Source organism: Bos grunniens, chromosome 16 (assembly GCF_055505025.1).
Source record: "Bos grunniens cultivar Pamir isolate PY7600 chromosome 16, Bosgru_T2T1.0, whole genome shotgun sequence".
NCBI classification, from domain to species: domain Eukaryota; kingdom Metazoa; phylum Chordata; class Mammalia; order Artiodactyla; family Bovidae; genus Bos; species Bos grunniens.
Window position 1 is genome coordinate 16,382,420 of NC_141180.1, and position 25,552 is coordinate 16,407,971.

The window sequence follows — 25,552 nt, forward strand, 5'->3', positions numbered from 1 at the left end:
AGCTAACTTCATGGTCAACTGAACACATTTTTTTATACCCGCAGAACAGTATCTTGAAAGAAAAAAAAAAAAGACCTCTGATAAAGGATCCTTCCTGTTTGTCACCTGCTCTCTGCTTTCCCTCAGGGCTGGTAAGCAGGGCCCTGCTGAGTCTCAGGTCCTCCAGCTGGTACCCAGGTTGCTATGGAGATCCTAGAATTCAAAGAGAGAGGTTGTCTGAAGAGTCCCTGCTTGGGCCATGGAAACAGCTCAGTAGGAGCTCCAGCAGATGACACAGATTTTTCCAGAGTTAAAATGAAAGCCCAAGGGAGCAAGGATTCACCTGCCTCTTTTCCAGGCAGAGAAAATCTACTTGTTTAAGAGTTTGTCTCCATTTGACTTTGGCGAATGACCTCAGCTTCCCTTGTGACTCAGAGAGTAGAGAATCCACCTGTAATATAGAAGACCCAGGTTTGACCCCTGGGTCGGGAAGATCCCCTGGAGAAGGAAATGGCAACCCAGTCCAGTATTCTTGCCTGGGAAATCCCATGGACAGAGGAGCCTGGAGGGCTACAGTCCACGAGGTCACAAGAGTCGGACACGACTGAAGCGACTGAACAACAACGTCAGAATAGGTGAGATGCTCTGCGGTGGTAATTTCTCTTTCCCTCCTTTTTCTTTCTTTCCTTGGCTGTGTCGGGTGTTAGCTGCAGCATGTGGGATCTTTGTCGTGGCATTAAGCCTTCTCTCTATTTGTGGCAGGGAGACTCCAGAGTGCACAGGCTTGGTAGTTGTAGTGCCCAGACTGAGTTGCCTCTGTGACATGTGGACTCTTAGCTCCCCATCCAGGGATCAAACCCAGATCCCCTGCATTGGCAGGTGGATTCTTAACCACTGGACCACCAGGGAAGCCCCCCTCTTCTTTAATGAGCATAAATTGCCTTTGAAGTCAGACAGACCTGGGTTTTAATCCTGGTCATTGATGAGCTCTGTAACCCTGAACAAACTACTGAAGCTAAGACTCGGCTTCTTTTACTACATTGGGTTTTGGTGAGGAGTGAATGAAATGATGCAAGCCAAGGGCTTGAACTTGCTTGGCAAACAGTAAGAGCTCAGTAGAGAGTGACTGTTAGATTATTCGGAGAAGGCAATGGCACCCCACTCCAGTACTCTTGCATTAATTGCCAGCACCCCTCTTACCCCTGAAGGATTCCAGCCTCTGCAACTACAGCAATTAGATGCCTATTTGTCCTCAGGGGGAAGCTGGCAAATATGGATTCGGACTCCTCTTTGGGGACCCACAGTAGCAAATAGGCAGGCATACTGGGAAGGAGAGGTGGTAGAAGGGACTAGGCGGGTCCTGTTCATTTCTGACAAAGATCTGAGAACGGTATACTCTCCGTGGGTCACTGGACTCAGCCCTTTCTTTCCTGATATTCTTGCTGTCATTACCCCTCCTCCACATCCACACTGCTTGAGAAGCCTGGCGCCTCAGACTCTATGTCCAGAGGGGAGGAGGTGCATGTGGGAAAGGTCTGTCTCAGACCATGATGCCCCCACCCACCCCCCAGGGCAGGTGAGCTCTGGAGAAGTCAGAATCCTGACTGCTTGTCACTAAGCCCTTCTTTGCAACCCTGGGTGTTTTCTTGGCCTGTTTGGTACAATTGTGGAAATGGGCTGGGGTTTCTTTAGGCTAATTTAGCTGCTCAGTTCTGTTCAGGAGGAAGGCAGCTAGGGCTTATGCAGCAAGGAGAAGAAGGAAAAAACAAAACAAAACAAAACAAAATTTCATCAGGGGAGAGTTGTTACTACAGACTGAGCAGGGTTTCAGAAAGACTCTTGAATCTGGTGGGGCTCACGAACCTTAGGGCAAGGGGGTGTGGGCTGAAGTCCCAGGGCAATGCCACTCCTCCCACATGTTCAGAGCATCAAGCCTATGTGTTTAAGGCTTCCTGGAGATCCAGTGGTTAGGACTCCATGCTTCCACGGCAAGGGGCACTGGTTTGATCCTTGGTGGAGGAACTAGGATACCCCCCCGACATGCTATAAGGCACGGCCTTAGCCCCTTGCTTTCCCTCGTCTCCTCAGCCCCTCACAACCTGACTTCTGCCTCCTGTGAAAGGCCCCAGCTCTGGCAGTGCCTTCCAAGGGTTTCACCTCCTGACGTGTGTGACTGCGTCACCCAGACTCTTCCCCGTCTCCCTGAACACTGGCTCACTGGACATTCCACTGACTCCACCTGTCTTACCTAGAAATTCTCTAAAGCTCAACCCTCATTTTCTTAAGCCGTATCAGCCCATCTCAGATTTATGCTTCGCAGAGACAGTGTGGCCAGAAAAACTCTCACTCTGAGAGTTATTTGCATAAACCTGTGGGAGCGGATGAATTACCTCTCTGTCTCCTCCACTTCCTGTGGCAGCCACCGTGACAACAGCCTCCCAATCAGTCTGGCTGAAAACCCCGGGGACTCCTTGATCTTGGATTCCTCCTCCTCTTTGTCTCCATGAGCAGAACCAAATTGTCTTTGGCATTTATTCTCTCCTTTCCTCTTCTTGCAGCTGCTTTAGCATTACTCTTGATTGCCTGAGATATTACAGTAGCCTCTTTTTCTCGTTTTTATTTTACATTGGAATATAGTTGATACACAATGTTGTGTTAGTTTCCGGTGTACAGCACAAAGTGATTCAGTTACACATACACATATATCTATTCTTTTTCAAATACAATAGCTTCTTGATGTTTTGTTGCCCAGATAAGAACCACTTCTCCAGACTTCAAAACTCCTTATTCCCCCATCTTCCTCCCAGGGTTTTGTGTCCCAGTAGACAGAGATGGAAGGAAAAAGCAAGACAGGGTCTGGAAGGACAGTGGCTGCAAGAAATAGATGTCTCACCTACAGTTTGTAAGCAGACAGTGGAAAGAGGGAGAGAAAGAAGGATGAAAATCTCTGTTCAGTGGGAAATTATGATACATTCTAAAGCAGGAAGTCCACCATTTTGTATAAAAGGGGACTTTCTCAGGCTTTGATGACTCTGGACAGAGTGTCACAAATTTTATGCCTTTGATTGTACCTTGGCGTCGTAAAGCATTCTGCAAAGCTTTTGTGTGCTAGGAATTTCTAAGGAGGAAACAGCTACAGAGCTGTGAGCCGGCAAACTAGAAACTGAGAGAAAACCGCTTAGAGTTGGGACAGAGTGGGACTGGGTGTCCAAGGGTCTGGCTAAGGAGGTGGTGCCGGCATGCTGAGAGGCTTTTGCTCACAGCAGCCTGGAGTGGGAGGTGGGAATGTCACAACAGGGGATCAGCACCTCACGAGGCAAACAAAGATTGTTTGTTTACTTTTCTGTCATGAATCTGGAAATCCGAAAGCATCCACCGCCTATGAGTAGCTGTGTGCCACTTTTATATGGAATTTCATTTCAGTCTCTAAGGCATTGTTCTTAGAACCATTTTGCAGATGTGGAAACTGAGCTCTTGAGAACTGGCATGACTTACGAAAGTTGGCTTAGGTAGTACAAGACAGAGCGGGATTTGAATCCAGGATTTCTGACCTCACAATGCATTCTTGGTGAAAACCCAGGATGAGAGAGGGCCAGCCGTGCTTAACAGCTTCCATAGAACTTAGGGGCGTGGATGGGACAGAAGTCACTGAGGCGTCTTCAACCCTGGCTCTGACCACCTCACGTCCCCTGGGAAACCTAGGGGAACTTAGAGCGGCTCCCAAAGACTCACCCCTGGAGGAATGCTTAGGAATGTGCTGAGAAGTCTGTTACAGATGGTAGACTAAGACAGAAAGTGTTACCCAGGCCACAGCAAAGCTGCCAGGTTTTATACTCTGTAGATGCCCCAATGGGATGGGCTCCCCCCAGTAACTTTCAGGAGCCACAAAGGCTCATCTGTCACTGGTGGCAGTAAGAGGGAGCAGGCCATGGGTGACTGACAGTATGTACGGAACTGGTTACAGAATTCACAGGGCCTTCTGCAAAGTGAAAATGTGTCCTCTTGTTCACAATCATTAAGCACTCCAAGATGGTGACAGCGGAGAATTGAACCAAGCGTGGGGACCCTATAAGCCTGGGGCTCTGAGCGACTGCACAGGTCATACATCCTATTATACACTGTACATGGCTTCACTTCTCACTGCCCTGATCAATATCTGTGTAGAGGAGTTTTCAGAGGGAGACATGCAATGCAGAACAAGGATTCTGCCGTCTCCTTCTTTCCCCAATTCACTCAAAATAGCTGAATTATAACAGCCTCTGTTGATCAAACAGGCACTGTGGTCCAAGCCCTTGACTGTGCTATCTTTCCTCCCCCACAACACACTTTTCTCCCCAAGAAAAGAGAGGCTGTGAGAGGCTGTAAGACCCACAGCCAGCTGGAGGAATGTCAAGGCTCCAAACCCGGGTCTCTGGATTCCAGAGCTCTCCCCACTCCTGTGTGTTGCCTCTGCCTTTGAAGCTGGCAAGAAATGGAGACTTGAGGGGCTTCTGGTCAAGAAAGCTGATAGTTCCACTCGAGGTCAGTGTTTATCAGACTCCAGCTCTTTATATATCACTTCCATAATTGTTAGCCATATTTTCATTTCACCTATGCTGTTATTTATGGCATTTTTATTTCATTAATTCACTTAAAAAAAACCTGCCTCATTATAAAATGTAACTGTGAAATTGTGGGTTTGGTATACTAGCTTTTACTTTTTTTCTAAGGTGGAAAACTACACAGTCATAAAAGAGGGAGGAAGTGCTCTATGTCCTGATAAAGAAAAATAGTCCTTAATATTAGTTAAGAGAAAAGAGCAAGGTACAGAACTGTGTGTCAAATGGTTTGTGCATAACAGGGGAGTGGCCAAGAGGTTAATACCTTGGACGAGGGCATGGCAGTCCACTCCAGTATTCTTGCCTGGAGAATCTCATGGACAAAGGAGGCTGGTGGGCTATGGTCCATAGGGTCACAGTGTCAGACAAGAATGAAGCGACTTAGCACACATGCACGCATGCAGGGGTTTACATTTGTATATACTTAAAATCTCTTTTGAGAGAATGCCGATAAGTTAACACAAGTGGTTCCTGGTGAGTGGGAAATGTTTGGCAGTGATCAGAATAATTTTTCATATTTGTTCATTTTGAACCACATGAGCATGTTACTTGTCCAAAAGTTTTAGTGAATTAAAATAATACAGTAATTATGATGATAGAACTGTTTGTCTACATACTGCCTAAAATCATCTCATGAGCCATGGATGGTATGCATGTGTCCTTACTCAGGGGATATGGCTCTGATGGGTTTGATTCACATGAATGGAGTGATGGCCTTGGTAGACCTGTGTCAAGCAGGTGAACTCCTGGACAGGTGTATCAACCTGAATACTGAGAAGGACACAGAAGAAGCCCATCATTAAGCCAGGCTCTTGAGTCATTAGATGCTGATCAACTCCCTGTTGCTGATTGCTCTGAAGCCTTGGAAAGAAGCTAAGCCTGGAGATGAGGGATTGTGTCCCTTGTGAAGGAGATATGAGCTGTGTCTGCTGTGGCTGTTGAAATGTGAGCAGGTGGGGAAAAGGACTGAATGAAATGGGGGGCATTCTAGACAGTGCCTTCTTATCTGAGCCAAGTGTTCTGGGGAAAGATGTGAACACCAGCCAGGTCAGAATGGGAGCCCTTCTGATGGAAGACAGGCACCGTGCATAGGAGACGATGTGTACAAGAATCTTCCGAGTTAGGGAGCTGGTGCCCAGCTTCTGCACTGGTCAACAGAGAGATCATGCGGGTTTCTGGGTGGGTGGTTGAGTCAAGAGCCAACTGACACAAGAGTTGGTTGCACTTCTGTTAGTTTAGATTGCATTAGCTGTTTTGGCAACCATGCGATTCTGTTGACTCATGTTGAGTGTGCACTCAACTCAAATTGTTAGATGTCTTCAAATACGTCCTTCTTAAAGAGCAATTGCCTTCCTATATTGGGGCGATTGAATCTTCAAACATAGGAGTAAATCTTTACATGTTTCCTGTTAAATTACAACTTGGAGTTTTGTGATTCAGTATGAGTCAGGCAATATTTGAATTCTGATTCTGTTATTCTACATGTTGATAGTCTCTCCAAGCTTTGAGTCACTTGTAAATCTGATCCAAGTTGTTTATAAAAAGGTTAAAAGCACAAATTGACATTGATACCTCAAGAAGATTCTAGGGACATAATATTAGGCCAACTAAACCATCTAAATTACTTTGTCTAGGGAATATCTTGGCCAAACATCCTTTTATATTTGCATATGCACCATTCTGGCTCACCTATCAGGAACATCTTCTCAAAAAAAGGAAAAGAGTTTGCTTTGGCCCAACTTGTTCTTAGTAAACTCATTCTGGTTTCTAAAATTCCAATTCCCTTTTGTTTCTAAGTGCCTTTGTTTAATAATCTATATTTTAGAATTCTTTCCAGGGATCAACTGGTAAGTCTCCGATATCATTTTAAGAATTCATGACTTTTAGACACCTAGAATCACATTTCCCATCCATCCTGGCTTTCTAGCATCGACCCCAGTCTTCATGGTGCTTCAACTGACAAGGTTTTAGGGATCATACAAACAAAATCTTTCTGCTCCTGGGATTCAGTGAATCTGGATTAGATGACTGGAGTTTCTTTAGACCAGCTGTCAGCTTCCTCACCATCCTCTGTCTGGGTCTTCATTCCCTGTATGACTCAGGAACAAAGTTGGAGCTGAGTAGTTCTGCTTTCTCGCCATCATCTGTTGATGTGACGTCATCTGCACCAAGCCGTGACCCTCTATGTTCATCCTCTGACACTAAGGAGTTCTTTGTGTCACCCTTTAGTACTTTTGCAGCTTCACTCACTCTGGGCTTCCGCTTTCCCTGTACACCTTCTTTGATCTCTGCCAGCATTTGGATTTCTCACTGGTCAGGAGCCACGTCATCCATCATTTGTGGGTCTGACTGCTGGAAAGAATTCCCTGTGGGACCCAGTGCGGCTCCACTTCCTCCACCTTTGGGATCTCTGTGTTAATTTCTGAGAATCTCCCATCCCTCTATGGCGATCTGTCATTTTAGAGTCTTGGGCGAGGGGCAAACATCTATTTTTCATTTTTTTTATTAGCCAAGGCTCTTTTTCATTTTTCAATTTTTTAAAAAAATTATGGCCTGTTTGTGCATGCTCAGCTGTGTCTGAGTCTTTGCGACCACATGGACTATAACCTGCCAGGCTCCCCTGTCCAGAGGATTTCCCAGGCAAGAATAATGGAGTGGGTTGCCCTTCCCTTCTCCAGGAGCTCTTCCCAACCCAGGGATCAAACCTCTGCGTACTGTATGGACATGCAGATTTTTTTTACCGCTGAGCCACCAGGGAAGCCCAGGTACCTTGTGTATAAAAGTTCAAAGATGGCAATGATCCTCATGTCTAGTGTGCTTAATATGAGGATACTTTAAAAGAATAGCCTTATGCATGTCTTCATCTGGATGATAAGATGGATATGTGTAACCAACCAAACTAAATAATTACAGTGACTTTATAAGCACCTTCCACAGCATTGATATTTAGCAGATGTTTTGAGAATCTATCATGTGATAGGCACAAAAGATAGCACTGGAAAACTCAGATGTAGGTCCTGTACTCCTGGAGCTTACAGCCTAGCTGGGAAACAGCCACTTAAACAAGTAATTACTATCATGTGTGGTTCAACACGCGGTTGGGGAAGTAGAGAGGCTGCTATGAGAGCATAGGGCAGGAATAATGACCCAGCTGGTGAGTCAGGGAAGGAGAAGACTGGAACTCTATAGTGACCATAGGCAGAATCCTAAGATGACCCTCCAATCCTAAAATGCCCGTGTGTAATCCCATCCCACTGTGTGGGCAGGGACTGAGACTTGCTTCTCACTCACAGGCTATGGCAAAGGTGAAGGGACTTTGCAGAAGTAATCAAGGACCCTAAACAGCTGACTTTAATCAAAAGAGAAATTATCCTGGGTGGGCCCAACCTAGTCAAGCAGGCCCTTTAAAAAGGGGTCTAGGCTCAGAGACTCGATGACATAGAGATGTTCTCTCCATTGCTGGTCTTTAAGAAGTTCAGTTCAGTTTTCCAATCATGTCCGACTCTTTGTGACCCCATGAACTGCAGCACACCAGGCCTCCCTGTCCATCACCAACTGCCGGAGTCTACCCAAACCCATGTCCATTGAATCAGTGATGCCATCTAACCATCTCATCTTCTGTCATTGCCTTCTCCTCCTGTCCTCAATCTTCCCCAGCATCAGGGTCTTTTCAAATGAGTCAGCTCTTTGCAGCAGGTGGCCAAAGTGCTGGAGTTTCAACATCAGTCCTTCCAATGAACACCCAGGACTGATCTCCTTTAGAATGGACTGGATGGATCTCCTTGCACTCCAAGGGACTCTCAAGAGTCTTCTCCAACACCACAGTTCAAAAGCATCAATTCTTCATCGCTCAGTTTTCTTTATAGTCCAACTCTCACATCCATACATGACCGCTGAAAAAACCATAGCCTTGACTAGATGGATCTTTGTTGGCAAAGTAATGTCCTGCTTTTGAATATGCTATCTAGGTTGGTCATAACTTTCCTTCCAAGGAGTAAGCGTCTTTTAATTTCATGGCTGCAATCACCATCCACAGTGATTTTGGAGCCCAGAAAAATAAAGTCAGCCACTGTTTCCACTGTTTCCCCATCTATTTGTCATAAAGTGATGGGACTGGATGCCATGATCTTAGTTTTCTAAATGTTGAGCTTTAAGCCAACTTTTTTCACTCTCCTCTTTCACTTTCATCAAGAGGCTCTTTAGTTCTTCTTCACTTTCTGCCGTAAGGGTTGCTGCTGCTGCTGCTGCTAAGTCGCTTCAGTCGTGTCTGACTGTGTGTGACCCCATAGACAGCAGCCCACCAGGCTCCCCCATCCCTGGGATCCTAAATTCTACGGCTGCAAGGAAATGAATTCTGCCAACAATATGAGGGAGCTTAGGAGCAGACTCTTCCCCAGTTAAGCTTCCAGGTGAATGCAGCCTGGCCCACACTTTGATCTCAGCCTGGTGAAACCCGAACAGAGGACCAGCCAGGCCATGCCCGGATGCCTGCCCCATGAAAACCGTGAGAGTGAATGCGTATTATTGTAAGTCACTAAGTTTGTGATGACTTTTTATGCAGAAATAAACTACTAACCAGGTAGGCTAGACAGGACTAACTTATGACATCTTCCTGGAGAAGGAAGGCTTTTAGCCTCGAGGGTTTCAACCAGCCTTGCTGACGAAGGAGACCCACACTGAGTTTTCTGTGTCCTCCCTGTGAAATTCAGGCCAAGTTCACATGTAATAAATGAGGTCTCCCTGCCAACCTCCTGAGGCTTCCCTGTCTCGTACTCAATGTCAGTATCTTCTGATGTTAGATTTAAGGAAACAGGATGTACATACTCTGCCTACTATTGTAATGTACCACACTGTATGCAAATAAGGGTGATAATGAAAAACTCCATAAAGCTATTTCTTCAAGTAGGGTTCCGGTTTCTTCATTTTGGTTCATTTAACCAATCAGTGGTCCACAGAACACCTGCTATGTGCCTAGAGCGTGAAAGAATGAGGGGAAACAGACCTGTTTCCACCCTTTGGGGAGTTTGAGAGAGAAGCTGCAAAAAAGTTAGAAAAAGCTGAAGAATGATGAAATGCTAAGCTCTAAAAGTGGGGCATACATGCATGCTCAGTCATGTCCAACTCTTTGCGACCCCATGGGCTGTAGCCTGGCAGGCTCCTCTATCCATGGTGTTTTCCAGGCAAGAATACTGGAGTGTGTAGGGAGGAGAAGGTGATTGCTGACTGCCAAGGAATAATGAGAACAATGAGTTTAATTTCAGGGGTCCCTCCCTCCAGAAAAAGGAAAGCCTTAGGAATATTCTTAGCTTCCCGTTGAATGAGCGCATCCAACAGGAGTTTATGATCTGTGAGCAAAGCAAATGCAAATCTTGCTTATACAGAACTTTGAAATAATTTTGCAAACATTGAGCTAAAACTGTGAGATTCAACCAGTGTCTTAATTTATTCAATAAGGGTTTTCTGAACACCTACTATGTCCAGTGCTGTGCCAAGAATGGAAAATATAGTGGTATGTCTGTCAGAATGTTTTAAATGATAAAAAACAGAAGACACTATTCAAATAGCTTAAACAATAAACAGACTTATCTCGCCAACAAAGAAATTCTGAGAAAATTAGTTCCAAGATGGGTTAACTTAGGAGCTCACCAACATAATTAAGGATCCAGGTTTTTAGTTTTTCATTCTCTTTTCCTTAAAACAATGGCTTGCTCTTAGCTGGCTTTCCTCGTGGTCACAAGATAGCTGCTACTGTTCCAGGCGCAGCTTCATAATACTGTCCAGGGGAAAAATAAGGACTGTCTTGTTTCTTTCCATGTGTCTTTTTTTTAATCAGCAGGGCAAAAAAATCTTGCCCAGAAATCCTCAGCAGCCTTCTCCAAATGTGTTATTAACTAGAATTCCATCTCACGCTTGTGCCTGAACCAGTCAGAACCCCACTCCTTGGGGCGGTGTTGGGAGTTTATCTCTCCTGAGGCACTTGGCCTCCAGAGAGTGGAGACTTGAACAGAATGGGGGTTCTACCAAAGGAAAAATGGGGAATGAAGGAAGGGTGGTTGAGAAGGTCATCTACTAATAGTATTGATGACTGCTGTTGCTGCTGCTGCTAACTCGCTTCACTCGTGTCCGACTCTGTGCGACCTCATAGATGGCAGCCCACCAGGCTCCTCCACCCGTGGGACTTTCCAGGCAAGAGTGCTGGAGTGGGGTGCCATTGCCTTCTCCATCGATGACTACTGTAATACAATTACAAATTGTGACAAACACCGTGACCCAAGAGAACTGTGTGCTGTGAGAGAGAGAAAGGACGAACACAGGAAGGTCATGGATCAAGAAAGGCCTTCTTGAGGGAGTGAAAGATGAGTTGGAACCGAACCAGCCGGGCAAGGGGTTGGGGGAAGAACATCCCAAGCAGAGGAAACCATTTAACAATGCGACGTTGCATGGAAACACTGGGAAGGGGTGAGGAAGGGATGGAAGGGAAATGGTGGGGCAGGGATTGGGGTGGGGGGAGGGGGCGCAGTGTGTAGAGAGGATCCTTCTGGCACCGTGGGAAGGAGTTTGGTTTGTATCCTAAGAGTAATAACTAAGGCACTGAAGGTTTTAAAGCAGGGGCATGACGTGATCCAACCTGTATTTTTAAAAGATTAGTCTGTTGACCCTCCCTCCCACCTCCCACCCCGCCCCCTCTAGATTGTCGCAGAGAACCAGGTTGAGCACTGGTTCAACTGCGCTATAGTTCCCTGCGCTATACTGCAACTTCCCATTAGCTGTCTATTTTACACATGGTAATGTACATATTTCAATGGGAGGAAACATGTGTATACCTATGGCTGACTCATGTTGATGTATGGCAGAAACCAACACAACATTGTAAAGCAATCATCCTCCAATTAAAAAGAAACAAATTATAAAGATATAAAGAGTTTATGCTGTAAAAAAGAAAAAAAAAATAGTCTGGCTACTCTGTAGGGAATAGATGGATGCATGTCAAGAGGTTAGACGATATGTTCATCCACAGGCTTATGGTGGCGTGGGGAGAGGGGTGTAACTGGACAGAAATGAGTGTGCACAGCACTGCTGGGTCTCTGGGGGAAGCAAGGATGGGGCAGTCTGTTTGAGGAGCTAAGACACACGTACACACTCTTTACTCACGTGAGGGTGACTTAGAACCACGTGGGAGTTCAGAAGTAAGATCACAGGTCTAGGGGCTTAAGACTGGGCCTGAATTCAGCACAGCTTCTGGAGGAAGGGGATATCTGAGCAGGGCACCCACGTCTGTGCAAGGTGGGTTTGAAGGAGCAGACATTGGGAAGGGCAGCCCAAGCAGGGGAGCCAGCAGGAGCCAAAGCAGAGAGGCAGGAAATGAAGACCCAGGGGGGAAGAGAAGCAAGCGGTAGAGTTTGTAGGGGCCTGTGAAGGACATTCTGGGAAAATAAGACTGGAAAACTCATAGGCATCAGCTTCCGGAGAGTTTTGTGTGGCAGACTCTGATAACAGTGTGAAAAGAAAGCTTAAAGTCTAGCTTAGTTACAAAACCACTTGGTTTTCCTCAGAATAATCAACGTGCTGATTGAGTTCTATTTTTTCACCAGATGGAATAGCAGTATCTCTCCCTCCCTGTCATCACTGCTATTGGCTGGTCATTTGCCAAGGATCTCTAACTTCTTTTTGGAATGCATCCCTTCGTCATGTATTGAGTGTGTTCCCATTCTAGGAGCTGGGAATCCTAGAATTGAAAAGGCATGGGCCCAGCTATTCAGGAGTCTAAGAGCTTGGGCAAATGAAAAGAGAAACGGCAACAAATACAATTGTTTGGGAGGAGGTGGTACAAAGGAGGGGGGAATCTCTGCTAGCTGGAGTGTGGAACTAGATTTCAGGCAGGGGGTGATATTTCACTGGGCCTTCAGGAATGAGTAGGAGTTTGCCAGACAAAGTGAGATGAGAAGACCTTCCAAACACAGGGCATGCTCCCTACAAAAGTGCACACACATCTTCCCAATTCTCTCATCTTCAATCCTATAAGCCTTATAGAATGGACATTTTTAAGTTTTATTTTTGGGCTCTTAGGGGAAGTTTGGTGATAACTGACAGGTGCTTCAGTAAAGACAGAGCGAGTGTTGCCATCTAAGCATTTAACCCTCAGAATTGCATTTTACCTTTACTCTGGAGTGTGATTAACAAGAAGCCAGGATTTTAGTAAATCAAATTCATTATACCCTCTCCTCCCAATTATCTTACTGATTTTTCTACTTTCTCAGGGCAGCAGGGAAGGAGATGTACATCTGTGTTTTAGGAGACTAGTAAACAGATCAGTCATCAGTGAGAACCCTTGTCTCTTCAGTTTTTCACAGGATAAGAGAAGTCATTCGCTGTCATATTTGGCTCCTAGTTTTGCCATTTGTAGGAGATTGGTCCCCACTGAGCTTCCTAAGTGTTCACAAAAGTACCTCAGACTCAGACGGACACCCAAGACCATCCTACTCGGGAATCTGATTGCCAATTTTAGCCAGAGATAAAAAACCAAATACATCAAGACAGTCTGTGAGGGTGTGAAAGTGTTGGTCGCTCAGGCATGTCCAACCCCTCGCCACCCCATGGACTGCAGCCCGCCAGGCACCTCTGTCCATGGAATTCTTCAGGCAAGAAGACCGGACTGGGTTGCCATTTCCTACTCCAACAAGGGTGTGAGGAAGTGAGCAAAGAATTCATTCTAGACTGAATAGAACTCTTCTGTCACCCAACACCCTCGCTGGACAGGCAGCCAGAAGTCGCCTTGAACCTGGGGTCAGAGCCCTGGCCAAAAGCTGCCGCCCCGCAGAGGCGGGTGGGAGACGGAGGGGAGGAGCTGGGGGACAGAGCAGAAGCATTTTGGGGAACTGCGGCCTCAGGGGCAGTATCTGATGTACTTCCTCTCTCCCCCACACTCCGCCCCGCTTGCCCTCTTTCTCCTTCTCTTTCCTTTTCTCTCACAGAACTGACTGCTCTGTGCGTCCGTTGCCAAAAGGTGGGGACACTTCCTGCCGCCTTTGCAACACTGAGAAGTTGTCTTGAGGAGCCTGAGCCCCAAGTCTGAGCTCCAGGCCAGGAAAGTGAAGGCGGGTTTGGGGTGGCCCGGCTGGGGAGACACGGGCTTGCCCTCTCCCCCGGTCTCCAGGCAGCCCTCCCGGTTTGCACCTGACCATGTCCCTGGCCGAGGCCATCAGCCTCTGGAATGAAGGAGTGCTGGCAGCTGACAAGAAGGACTGGAAGGGAGCCCTGGACGCCTTCACTGGGGTACAGGACCCCCACTCCAGGATCTGCTTCAATGTGGGCTGCATATACACGATTCTGGGGAACCTGCCGGAGGCGGAGAAGGTGAGTGGAGGTGTCTCGGCCCCCGCCTCCCCCGGGGGCCTTTGTCTTAACTGGTTCTCAGCCCGGGCTGCACTTTAGAACCCTCTCAGGAGCTTCAGAAGAACAAAGGCTGCCCCGGCCCAACCCACCCCCAGAAATTCTGATTCAATTGGCCTGCAGAGCAGCCTGGGCGGCCACCGCTTTGAAAAGCTCCCCAGGTGGTTCGAAAAGGCAGCCCCGGTGGGAACTGTTCATTGTGGGTTTTGTTCTCCTTTATTCTCCATCGATTACATTCAAATCATTCTGGAAACTTTCCTTAACACCTTTTTGAAAGCCTCTCCTAGTTCTGTTTCCTTTATTGACTGCGAGCCACAGAATCTCTGTCTAAACTGCTTAACGTCTGATTTCCAAGAACCTCTTTTGGCTTTCTAAGACCTTCCTGTGAGTGAGCTTTGCTTGCCCAAGAGATGAAGAGAAGGCACTTAAGAAAAATAGGTTCCCCCTCAAGTGACAATTCTGATCCATTATGTGGAGCACTCTACAAAGGAGTCTGAGGCTGGTGGAAGGAATGCAGATGGTGATTGATTAATGATGTCTACTGCGGACTGGTGGTGTTCAGTCTCTTTGAGACCCCATGGACTACAGCACACCCAGCTTCCCCATCCTTCGTCATCTCCAGGAGCTTGCTCAAACTCATGTCCATTGAGTCGGTGATGCCATCCAACCATCTCATCTCTGTCATCCCCTTCTCCTGTCTTCTGTCTTTCCCAGCATCAAGGTCTTTTCCAATGAACCAGCTCTTCGAATCAGGTGGTCCAAGTATTGGAACTTCAGCTTCAGCATCAGTCCTTCCAATGAATCTTCAGGGTTGATTTCCTTTAGGATTGACTGGTTTGATATCCTTGCCATCCAAGGGACGCTTAAGAGACTTTTCTAGCACCACAGTTCGGAAGCATGGATTCTTCAGCGCTTAGCCTTCTTTATGGTCCAACTCTCACATCCATACATGACTACTGGAAAAACCACAGCTTTGACTATATGGACCTTTGTCGGCAAAGTAGTGTCTCTGCTTTTTAATATGATGTCTAGGTTGGTCATAGCTTTTCTTCCAAGGAGCAAGCATCTTTTAATTTCATGGCTGCAGTCACCATCTGTAGTGATTTTAGGACATGTGTGGAATGTCATATTTCTCCACTGTTTTTCTCTCTCTCTCTCATATTCCCTACTATGGGGTTAAGCATTCCCAACAATCACTTTTTTGTATTGGTCGTGGTAAGCTGGAAAGGGTATAACTTTTGGATCAAACCCCAGCTCCGCCTGTCTCTGGGCTTTTTGGTGTTGGGAAGTCATAGACGTCGGGCTTTCAGCTTCTGGAGAGGCTAAGGATCTTGAAGATAAGTGAGGCATGAACTATTTTTTTAAGTTAGTTTTTGTTGGAATATAGTTGATTTACAATGTTGTGTTAGTTTCAGGTATACAATGATGTAAATCATGTATATATGTGTATATACATGTATATATACCCATTCTTTTTTAGGTTCTTTCCCTATATAGGAGGCATAGATTATTCAAGTCCTGTGTAACTTCACACCACTGTGTAAATGTTAGTCCTTATTTTTACCTTTCACTGCAAGTCTTTGCAAGGTGGTGTGGCTAGATGACTGACTCCCCAGCACCTTGAAGGGGACCCCCACAGCCATCCTTGCCCTGGGAAAGAGGGAGAGAGAGAAGCTTTGTGGAATACCCGCACAGCCTCAGGCTGCAGAGTGGGCAGATGGGAGCGCGGGAGGACCCTCTACGTCTCACTGGAGGGAAGACAGTGGCCCCACCTCCTCTGGGGGTGGGGGGCTGCCCAGGGACTGAGCAAACAGAACCGCAGATCCCAGGGGCTATTGGAAACAAAGTGCACACTGTCAGAGGAAAGGTTGTCAGTCCGGGCAGAGGGCCGGGTGCAGCTCTGCCAGCAGGGGATGTTGACTCCAGCCTTACCTCTCCTCTCGGGTCTCCCAACTGGCCCACTCCCCTGTCCCTCCCTCCTCCCCCTGCTCTAGGCTTCCCTTTGCTTTCTTCCACTCTGGCATCTCATTCTCGCTGCCTTTCTTTGGTTTTATGCTTGAGTCCTTGCTCCTGGCATTTTAAATGCATTATTATTGTTATTATTTTAATTGTATGAGATTTCAAAACAGTGAACAAAATGGCAATAGGAACACACAGATCGATAATGATCTTAATTGTGTAATATCCTTATAATAAATTTATAAGATAAATGCATCCTGTAGATAACATTTTAATTAGGTTATATTCAAACTTGATGACTTTTATTAATCCTGATAGTAATCATGAAAGGGAGATATGCATATCCACATTTTACAGAGGAGAAAACTAAAGTTCAAGGAGATTGGGCAACCTGTCTCATGCCATGCCGCTAGGAAGTGACAACACCAAGTACTCTGACCCCTAAGCCGCTTGTCATCTCCAAGACATCAACGGTTTTCCAGACCCTTCCTGCTTGCCGCACCCACTGGCTCATCTCACACCTACTTACCGCCTGACTGTTCCCTCCGCAGGCCTTCACCAAAAGCATTAACCGAGACAAGCACTTGGCAGTGTCCTACTTCCAACGAGGGATGCTCTATTACCAGATGGAGAAGTAAGTGGTCCAGTGTTGCACAAGCTGGGGAATCGTGCAGAGAAACCCAGAGCGGGTCTTGGTGCTGCCAGACTTGGTGCTTGAGACGTGTCTCCTCAGCCTCTGTGGGGAAGCATGACGGGGCTTTCTCTGGGCAGTAACGCAACCAGTCACCACGAGGCAGAATCCCTGTCTGGGGAGGGAAGGCAGGCCTGCCACCCAGCTACAGCTCACCATAAGGCTGCGTAACCATCACAGGCTGGGGATGGCATCCCACCATTTCCTGAAGGGTCTCCTGGGCAGTTCAGGTTGTAAATACTGCAGCCATCAAGGGAGCACCCCTGATTGTCTACTGCTGTGAGGTATTGAGCTCTCACACAATGACAAAGATCAGGAAACCACATCACAACGTCTCTTCCTTGGTGGGCTCCGCATTCTCCCTGCTGAGGGCCTGGGTTGAATCCCAGGTCAGAGAACTAAGATTCCACAGACCACATGGGCATGGCCAATAAATAAATAAATAAAAGCTTCCTAGGTGATTGACTTAGATCTGGCTTAACAAAAAAAATACATTCCTGCAGAATGTATTTTCCAAAACCCAGTTTAATGCATTCAATGAGGTATAATTCAGTCACTAAAATGAGAACATAAACAATTAATATTGTATGTACCAGAATATATTAATACAGATGAGTAGTGTTTGTCTTACTGTAGAAAGAAGTTCACAATATATACTAAATTAAAAGCAGATTTCAGAATAGTATCGTACAATCCCATTACCGTTTCACAGAATAGTCTGAAAGGCCATCGACCAAAATGTTTTCAGCAGTCCTCCCCAGCTACTGAAATTAGAGAGATTTCCATCTTCTTCTGTCAGCTTTTCTGTATTTTTGGTTTGTTTATAGTCAACAGGAAATAATTAGTAAAAAGACAAATAGAAAATGAAAGTTAATCTCGAGTCCCACAGCCCTCCCCCAAATGCCCTAAAAACATACAAATAACAAAATATATTCTAAGCATTTGTTTAAAATGTAGGGGATGACTAACTGATCTTTTGTAGAAATAGTTCCCTGAGTGTGCACAAGTTCCAGAGAAGACAATTCAGCTCAGGCTAAGGAAGAACAGTTCAAACAGTAACATGTTAGCAGGGGCATGGTGTGTGTGTGTGCACAACAGATGAGGCAGGGCGTTGGTGGGATGGAGGGGAGGCTACAGAGAATGTCCAGGCACTGGGGAAGGGGTAGGCTGGGATTGGATCCTCTGGAACCCGGAAAGGCTTTGATCCTCCAGTTTAGTCAGAAACCAAGCCTGCCAGGCCACTGTGCAGAGCCGTTGCCATGGGCAACTACCAACCGCTCAGAGGACTTCTGGGATGTAGATGCGGTCATTTACCTGAATGAGTTAAGAGCAGGAGTGAAGTCTCCCAAAAGAAGAATCACAGACACAGAGGCTGTCTGGGAAGGGAAAGCCTTGAATAGAGAAAAGATACACAGGCCTTTACTTTCAATGGCATCATACCCCGTCTTCCTTCTTAACCCTCTTCTCCTTCTCGGTCCCCCTCCCCTCATCCCCACCAGCCTCAGGATGTATGGGACCTGTGAGCAGGTTTGAGCACAAAACCTCTTGCAGATCTCTAGAAGGACAAACTCTCAGGCCATCCTTGAATCAGCTCTAACAGCCTCAAATGAGGAGACAGATGGCAAAGAAGGGAGGCTCCCAGAAGACATTTCTCCATGAAATGCCCAGAAATCCCAGAACCTGAAAGCCTCGTGTTTTGAGTGAGTCAAAAAGATCTTAATAAGATCCAGAAATCAGACTCAGGATTCAATTAGTCTGTGACTGGTAATCGTTAAATCTAAGAGAGAAATCTATCAAATTTTACCTTTAATTCAACAACTACTTATTAAGGAAATAACATAAATGAGACACGAGTCTGGGTCCTGAGCTGCCTTTTTTTTTCTTTTGCTCAATCCATAGGCTTTGGTGTCCTCCCCTCCACAAGACTCAGCTCTGTTTAAAATTTTTTTTTAATTATTTTATTTTAATTTCTTTTTGGCTGTGCTGGGTCTTTGTTGCTGCATGCAGACTTTCTCTGATTGCAGCTAGCAGGGGCTACTCTTCATTGCGGTGTGTGGGCTTCTCATTGCGGTGGCTTCTCTTGTGGAGCACGGGCTCTAGGGCAGGCGGGCTTCAGTAGTTGTGGCTTCTGAGCGCGAGAGCACAGGCTCAGCAGTTGTGATGCGTGGGCTTCGTTGCCCCTCAGCATGTGGAATCTTCCTGGACCTGGGATCAAACCTGTGTCCCCTGCATTGGCCAGTGGATAATCAACCACTAGACCACCAGGAAAGTCCAAGGTTCAGCTCTTGATGCTGCTGCTGCTGCTGCTAAGTCACTTCAGTCATGTCTGACTCTGTGTGACCCCATAGACCGCAGCCCACCAGGCTCCCCCGTCCCTGGGATTCTCCAGGCAAGAACACTGGAGTGGGTTGCCATTTCCTTCTCCAATGCAGGAAAGTGAAAAGTGAAAGTGAAGTCGCTCAGTCGTGTCCGACTCTTAGCGACCCCATGGACTGCAGCCCACCAGGCTCCTCCATCCATGGGATTTTCCAGGCAAGAGTACTGGAGTGGGGTGCCATTGCCTTCTCCATCAGCTCTTGATGCTTTGTCCTTTTTTCATTGGTTGTTAAATAGCAAAATATATGGGCAATTTTCCCAGAAAAACACATGCAAGCACATACCTAATTTTATGTGCAATTTCAGGGGGTTTAGTGTCCCCTGAAAATCATACAAGAACCCTCACCCTCCCTTCCAGCACCATGCTGGTTTAGACCTCATTTTTTTTTTTACCAGGACTATTGTACCATGGCTTCCCTAGCCACCACTCTTGCCTGCTTCAATGATATCCTAGAATGACCTTTTTAAAAAAAGAAATGTCATCTGCTGAAGAACCTCCAGTGGATCCTAGGATAAAGAGGAGCTTCCCTTGCCTGTTGCTCTCTGGTTCAGCAGCTGTCCACCCACTCACACCCTCCAATGTCTGCCCCAGGCACACTCACCCAGGTGACCACTCTCTTTTGTGCCTCCTTTGATTACAGCTGTCTCTCCAATGATAGATACTTGCCTGTATATTTGTCTCCTCCACTACTCGTGAGGGGAGAATCCTTATTCACTCTTGTATTTCAGTATCTAGTACAGTATTAATAAATGCTTATGGGAGTAAATAAACAAGGGGGTGAAATATAGTCTCTGCTTCTAGGAACTTAGAGGGTTTCCCTGGTGGCCCAGATGGTAAAGAATCTGCCTGCGATGCAAGAGACCTGGGTTCGATCCCTGGGTCAGGAAGATCCCCTGAAGGACGGCATGGCAACCTACTCCAGTATTCTGGCCTGGAGAATTTTGTGGACTGAGGAGCCTGGCAGGCTACAGTCCATGGGGTTGCAAAGAATCGGACACGACTGAGCAACTATCACTTCACACTTTCAAGGAACTTATGTATTGAAAAGGGGAAGCGGGTCACAAACACTAGATCTATTACGCAGGGCACAATGGGACAGGTGCTATGGGAGAGGTTTTTAGATAAGTGCCTATGCGGACCTGGAACTATCGCTTCTCAGTCATGGGTTAGGATGACCCTCAGATCACTACAGGGTTTGTTTTAAGGTGCTAATGTTATGGGTGTTTCTTCTCTCAGTTTTTCCCACTTTCAGATGTTGGGTTGTTCATCTGTCATTATAAATTTCCAGCAGAGTAAAGTTAGAGTTGTTCTGCCCAGGCAAGTCAGTCCTGAGGGATGTCTCATCTCTCTAACCCCCACCTTGTCATTCAAAAGGAGATGGGATTTCAAGGTACCTTTCAGATCCCAACCTTATAAATCTTGCATGTGTACACGCTCAGTCATGTCAGATCCTTTGTGACCCTATGGACTGTTGCCCACTGTAAACTCCTCTCTACGTGGGATTGGATTGGATGTGGATTGCCATTTCCTACTCCAGGGGATCTTCCCGACCCAGGGATTGAACCGGTGGGTCCTGCATTGCAGGCAGATTTCTTTACCATCTGAGTCATCTGGGCAGCCCCTTGTACATTTTAGGGCCCTGAAAATATGGCCAGGCCCTTTCGATGGAGCTGCTCAAAGAGGCAACGCAGCAGTCTTTTCCCTGACTTCTGAATGGGCAAGGGCATGTCCCCAGGCCCCGGCATGGAGGCATGTGACGCTTCAACCCCTTTCAGCTGGCTCAGTCTCTCTCCATTACCCGAGTGGGGACTGCAGGATTCTAGTCTACAGGCTGGCACTGGCAGTGCAGGAGTAATTGGGAATTTCAGTGGTTACTAAGGAAAAAAACCTTTCTAGGGAGTGTTACAGAAACGAGGGTAATAAACCCTCTCCGGCTCAGAGCTGGGGAGAAGCATTAGCCAGTCAGCAGCTGCGCTGGTGAGCTGAGAAGAAACCAGGTGGAGTGCCCTTCAGGTGTCTGCTCAGGTCCTGCCCAGCAGAACCAGGGGAAGATGCCAGCTCCTTGGCCTCTCAGGGGATGCTGTGGGCTCCAAATGGCATGGAGGAAACCTCCTGCTGGAGGGCTGGAAAGAGGCAGGGGCTGTGCTGCCTGCCTCCCAGCGCAGAGGACTGAAGGCTATTTTGGATTTCTCATACTGAGCTTTTTCAGACCCTGGGCAGCAGGAAGCAGAGCTGTGCATCAGAGCACACGCTCCAGGGGAGCTGCTCTGGGTAAACCAGGCAGCTGAGGAGAGGCCTTCAGGGCGATGCTGTCAAAGACGTTTAAAAACAGACACCTAGCAGGGGTGTTTTAAACACAAAGCAAGCCTTTTGAATAACATCAGTCCTTTCTTTCTCCGTCCTACTGGGCCCGGATCTTTAGCGATCTTGCTGGGCAGAATTAGGAGGAGTTGGGCTCACTCAATCCTAGGTAGACCCAGGCGGTGCTCCTTCACAGCTGAAACTCATCTGCTGAGGGAGGCAGGCACACCGGCAGGTGACTGCAGACAGAGCCCCACGGGCCCTCCGAGGACCTTCAGTGCACTCACAAACAGGCAGTGGAACATGATGGAAATCCCATCTGCCCAGGAAACAGGACACCTGCGTTTCTGCCCGCCGCCCGCCTTTTTGGCTCAGTGAATCAGAGCCAGTCACCGGCTATGTTCCAGCTTAGAAAGCACAAGAATGCTTCTCCTCTCCCCCTTCAAGGAAATGCCTAAAAGGGTGTGTAAATGACTTGAGATGCTTAAGGAATGGCCGGAATGCTTGTGAAAAGTTTGGTGGCCCAGACAGTAAAGAATCTGCCTTTAATGTGGGAGACCTGGGTTCGATCCCTGAGTCGGGAAGATCCCGTGGAGAAGGAAATGGCTACCCACTCCAGTATTCTCACCTGGAAAATCCCATGGACCGAGGGGCCTGGCAGGCTACAGTCCATGGGGTCACAAAGCGTTGGACAGGACTGAGCAACTTCACTTATTAACAAAGATATGTTAGAGGAAGCCATCCTTCTGTTTCCAACCCAGGCTGTGTGCTCCTGTCACTCCTGCAGCCCCTGTGGCTGTGGGAGTCACTACCAACCAAATGATGACAGAATGTCCAGCTTTCCCCGGCCACCCTGGGATCTCTCAGCCAGGCCGCCCTCCTGGTCAGCTTCCAGTTTCCCTGACATGAGCGTTCTGGCTTCTACAGCCATGTATTTTAAAAAAAATGTTTCATTTATTTATTTGTCTGCACCGGGTCCCAATTGCAGGACGTGGGATCTTTGATCTTCATTATGTCATCTGGGATCTTTAGTTGTGGCAAGCGGGATCTAGTTCCCTGACCAGGGATCAAACTCCAGCCCCCTGCATTGAGAGTGTGGAGTCTTAGCCACTGGACCAACCAGGGAAGTCCCAACAACTGTGTATTGTTATCTCCTGAGAACAGTTAATACAGCATATGGTATTAAGTAGGCATGCGGTAAGGGCTTCCCAGGTGACACCAGTGGTAAAGAATCCGCCGCCAGTTCAGGAGACATAAGAGACGCGGGTTCCATGCCTGGGTCGGGAAGACTCCCTGGAGGAAGGCACAGCCATCCACTGCAGTACACTTACCTGGAGAATCCCCATGGACAGAGGAGCCTGGCGGGCTATAGTCCGAGGGGTCGCACAGAGTAGGACACGACTGAAGTGACTTAGCGTGCATACACGCAAGCATGTAATAGAAGATTGGTGTGTGAATTTAGTTGCCGGTTTTAGAGCTGGAAATATATATATATATATCTCTCTCGGAGAAGGCAATGGCACCCCACTCCAGTACTGTTGCCCGGAAAATCCCATGGACGGAGGAGCCTGGTGGGCTGCAGTCCATGGGGTCGCTAAGGGTTGGACATGACTGAGCGACTTCACTTTCACTTTCCTGCATTGGAGAAGGAAATGGCAACCCACTCCAGTGTTCTTGCCTGGAGAATCCCAGGGACAGGGGAGCCTGGTGGGCTGCCGTCTCTGGGGTCGCACAGAGTTGGACGCGACTGAAGCGACTTAGCAGCAGCAGCAGCAGTAAGGGGCAGAAGCAGGACTCCAGTCCACGTGGGTTTGACTTCAGAAATTAGATCCAGGACCACATACTCGGAAGCGCCTGATGTGCTATGCTCCCTGAATATAATATATCCCTTGCGCACAATGCACTCCTTATAATATCCATGTGGAGTGAGGCCAGGGAGGCAGTCTGCCAGGGTCTCCCAGTTAGTGGCAGGGCTGGTGGACCTGGTCCCAGTCCCTTGGCCGCTGTCCTCGGGCACCTTCGTTACCCACACCACCTCTCGAGGGTCCCCACCAGCCTGTGTTCACATTCCAGGCTTGTCTCCAAGAGAAGCCACAAGTGGCAACTCTGGGTCAGATGGTGGCTGAGGGACGTTTGGTTTAGTTGCCCGGTGGGAGCCACACAGACAGGCAAATTTGTTCCTGCCAAACCGGGGGCTGGGCTGGGGCTGGGGCTAGCTTGATTTTTGCTGCTTCTATCCCCTGCTGCCCAGCAATGGCTCCCTCCCACCAGGGCCTCTGTGTTGATTAGAGGCAGGCCAAGCAGGCCTGGCCTTAGGTCCTGCCCACACCCTGATGGGCACTGTTGGTGTGGTCAGCCCCATTCTCTGCTACCAAGCCAATGACAGCCATCCCGATCCACCTCAAGCCAGTCAGCACAACGCCAACCCAATGGAGCTGAAGGCCAGTGCCAGGAGCAGGGTTAGAGATGCCGTCTGGGGACTTCCTTGATGGTCCAGTGGTGAAGACTCTGCCTTGCCATGCAAGGGATGCTGGTTCGATCCTGAGTCTGAGAAGATCCCATGTGCCATGGGGCAACTAAACCCGTGTGTCACAGCTACTGAGCCCGTGCTCTAGAGCCTGAGAGCTGCACCTACTGAAACCTGCATGCCTATAGCCGCTGCTACACAACAAAAGAAGCCACCGCAATGAGAAGCCTGCGCACTGCAGCTAGACCGTAGCTCCGACTCGTTGCAACCAGCCCGTGTGCAGCAACCAAGACCCAGCACAGCCAAAAATTAAATACACAATAATCTAAAACATTTTTATTCTTAACTTTTACCAAGAAAAAAAAAAAGGGGCTCTCTGGCTTAAGTGATGGTTTGTCTTTTTTCCTAAAGTATGTGGAAGAGGAGGAGGGGACAGCCACAAACCAAGAGCTAAGAACTCAAAAAATGCTGAAGGAGAAGGTTCTGGGCAGGAGGGTGCCATCAGTGGCCTTGAGGAAGGGCCCCTGGGAGCTGCGTCAGGCTGGCCTGGCTGCCTGGTGGGGGATGAATCAGCTCCATGGAGACACGGGGCGACAGGTGCTGCTCTGCTTGGAGCTCTCTGGGGAGATCGAGGCTCTTTCAGAAAGTGACAGGCTGGTTGTCAGAAAGGTGGGGGCTGTGTGCAGTCAGCAAAGACAGAGATCCCTGTGGCAGCCTGAGACTGGAAGGCCTGCAGTGTTGCTGGGATGCACAACTCCAGGGGCGCTGTTCACACCAAGTTCTACAGAATCCTGGGGTCAGCGTTGGCGAAAAACTAGAGCAGGTCAAAAAGGATTGAAAAGACTTCTTGTCCCAGTGAAACAGATGGATGAAAGGAAACAGACACACACTTCATTCTTTTTTTCCTCCTTTCCCTGAACTGGCTTCTTTTCTGCAGATATGATTCCGCCATTAAAGACCTTAAGGAGGCTTTGACTCAGCTTCGAGGGAACCAGCTGATTGACTACAAGATCCTGGGGCTACAGTTCAAGCTGTTTGCCTGTGAGGTGAGGAGCGGAGGGCCCAGCCTGGGGAGTGGTGGGCTGCGGCTGAGGGGAAGCTGACAGCTCAGATGCACAGCCATCTGTTGACACTTCTAGGAGCCCAAAGAAGGCATTTTGCATCCCCTCCCTTGGGACTCAGATTTACCCTTAAGAAAAAACTCAGAACCATTTGCTTGGGGCTCCTAATGGAGTCTTCAGTTACCTGAATGCATGGATTTTGTTAACATGAGGCTCAAAGGACCATGTAGAAATGAGTTTGCTGGATTCTCTGAAGGGAGGCTTGGCTGGACATGAGTGTGTTGGTCTGTGAAAGTGTTCGTGTGTATATGTGTTAGTTGCTCAGTCGTGTCTGACTCTTTGCAACCCCATGGACTAGCTTGCCAGGCTCCTCTGTCCATGGGATTCTCCAGGCAAGAACACTGGAGTAGGTTGCCATTCCCTTCTCCAGGGGATCTTCCCAAGCCAGGGATTGAACCCAGATCTCCCGCATTGCAGGCAGAGTGTTAACCATCTAAGCCACCAGGGAAGCCTGAAATATTCATAATAATTTGCATGATTCAGGTTGACAGGGTGTTTTCTCAGCATTATACTAACAAATCAAAAGTCACAGAGGTCTCTGCCCTAGTGAAGCTTCCTTTGCAGCAAAAAACAAAGCAAATCAAAAGACAACAACAAAACAAAGAAACAAAATCACAGGTTCACTCTCCATGCAGAAACTGCTTTACCCTGGCTCGGTTCCAAAGTTCA

At 47.7% G+C, this 25,552-nt stretch overlaps 1 protein-coding gene across 5 annotated transcripts in view; it reads left to right on the plus strand.

Moving 5' to 3' along the window:
• The first annotated feature begins 232 nt into the window (after positions 1–232).
• Positions 233–25,552, plus strand: part of NCF2 (neutrophil cytosolic factor 2) — a 46,258-nt gene continuing 20,938 nt past the window's right edge. For 3 of the 5 annotated variants that reach the window (XM_086343462.1, XM_086343464.1, XM_086343466.1), the window contains exons 1-3: positions 13,400–13,931; positions 16,478–16,560; positions 24,700–24,808. In XM_086343462.1, coding sequence (XP_086199588.1) covers positions 13,758–13,931; positions 16,478–16,560; positions 24,700–24,808 — 366 coding nt within the window. In that variant the 5' untranslated portion in view covers positions 13,400–13,757. Of the gene's footprint in view, positions 615–13,399; positions 13,932–16,477; positions 16,561–24,699; positions 24,809–25,552 lie in introns of those variants that run through there. The other 2 variants (XM_086343463.1, XM_086343465.1) reach the window with 1 other exon arrangement.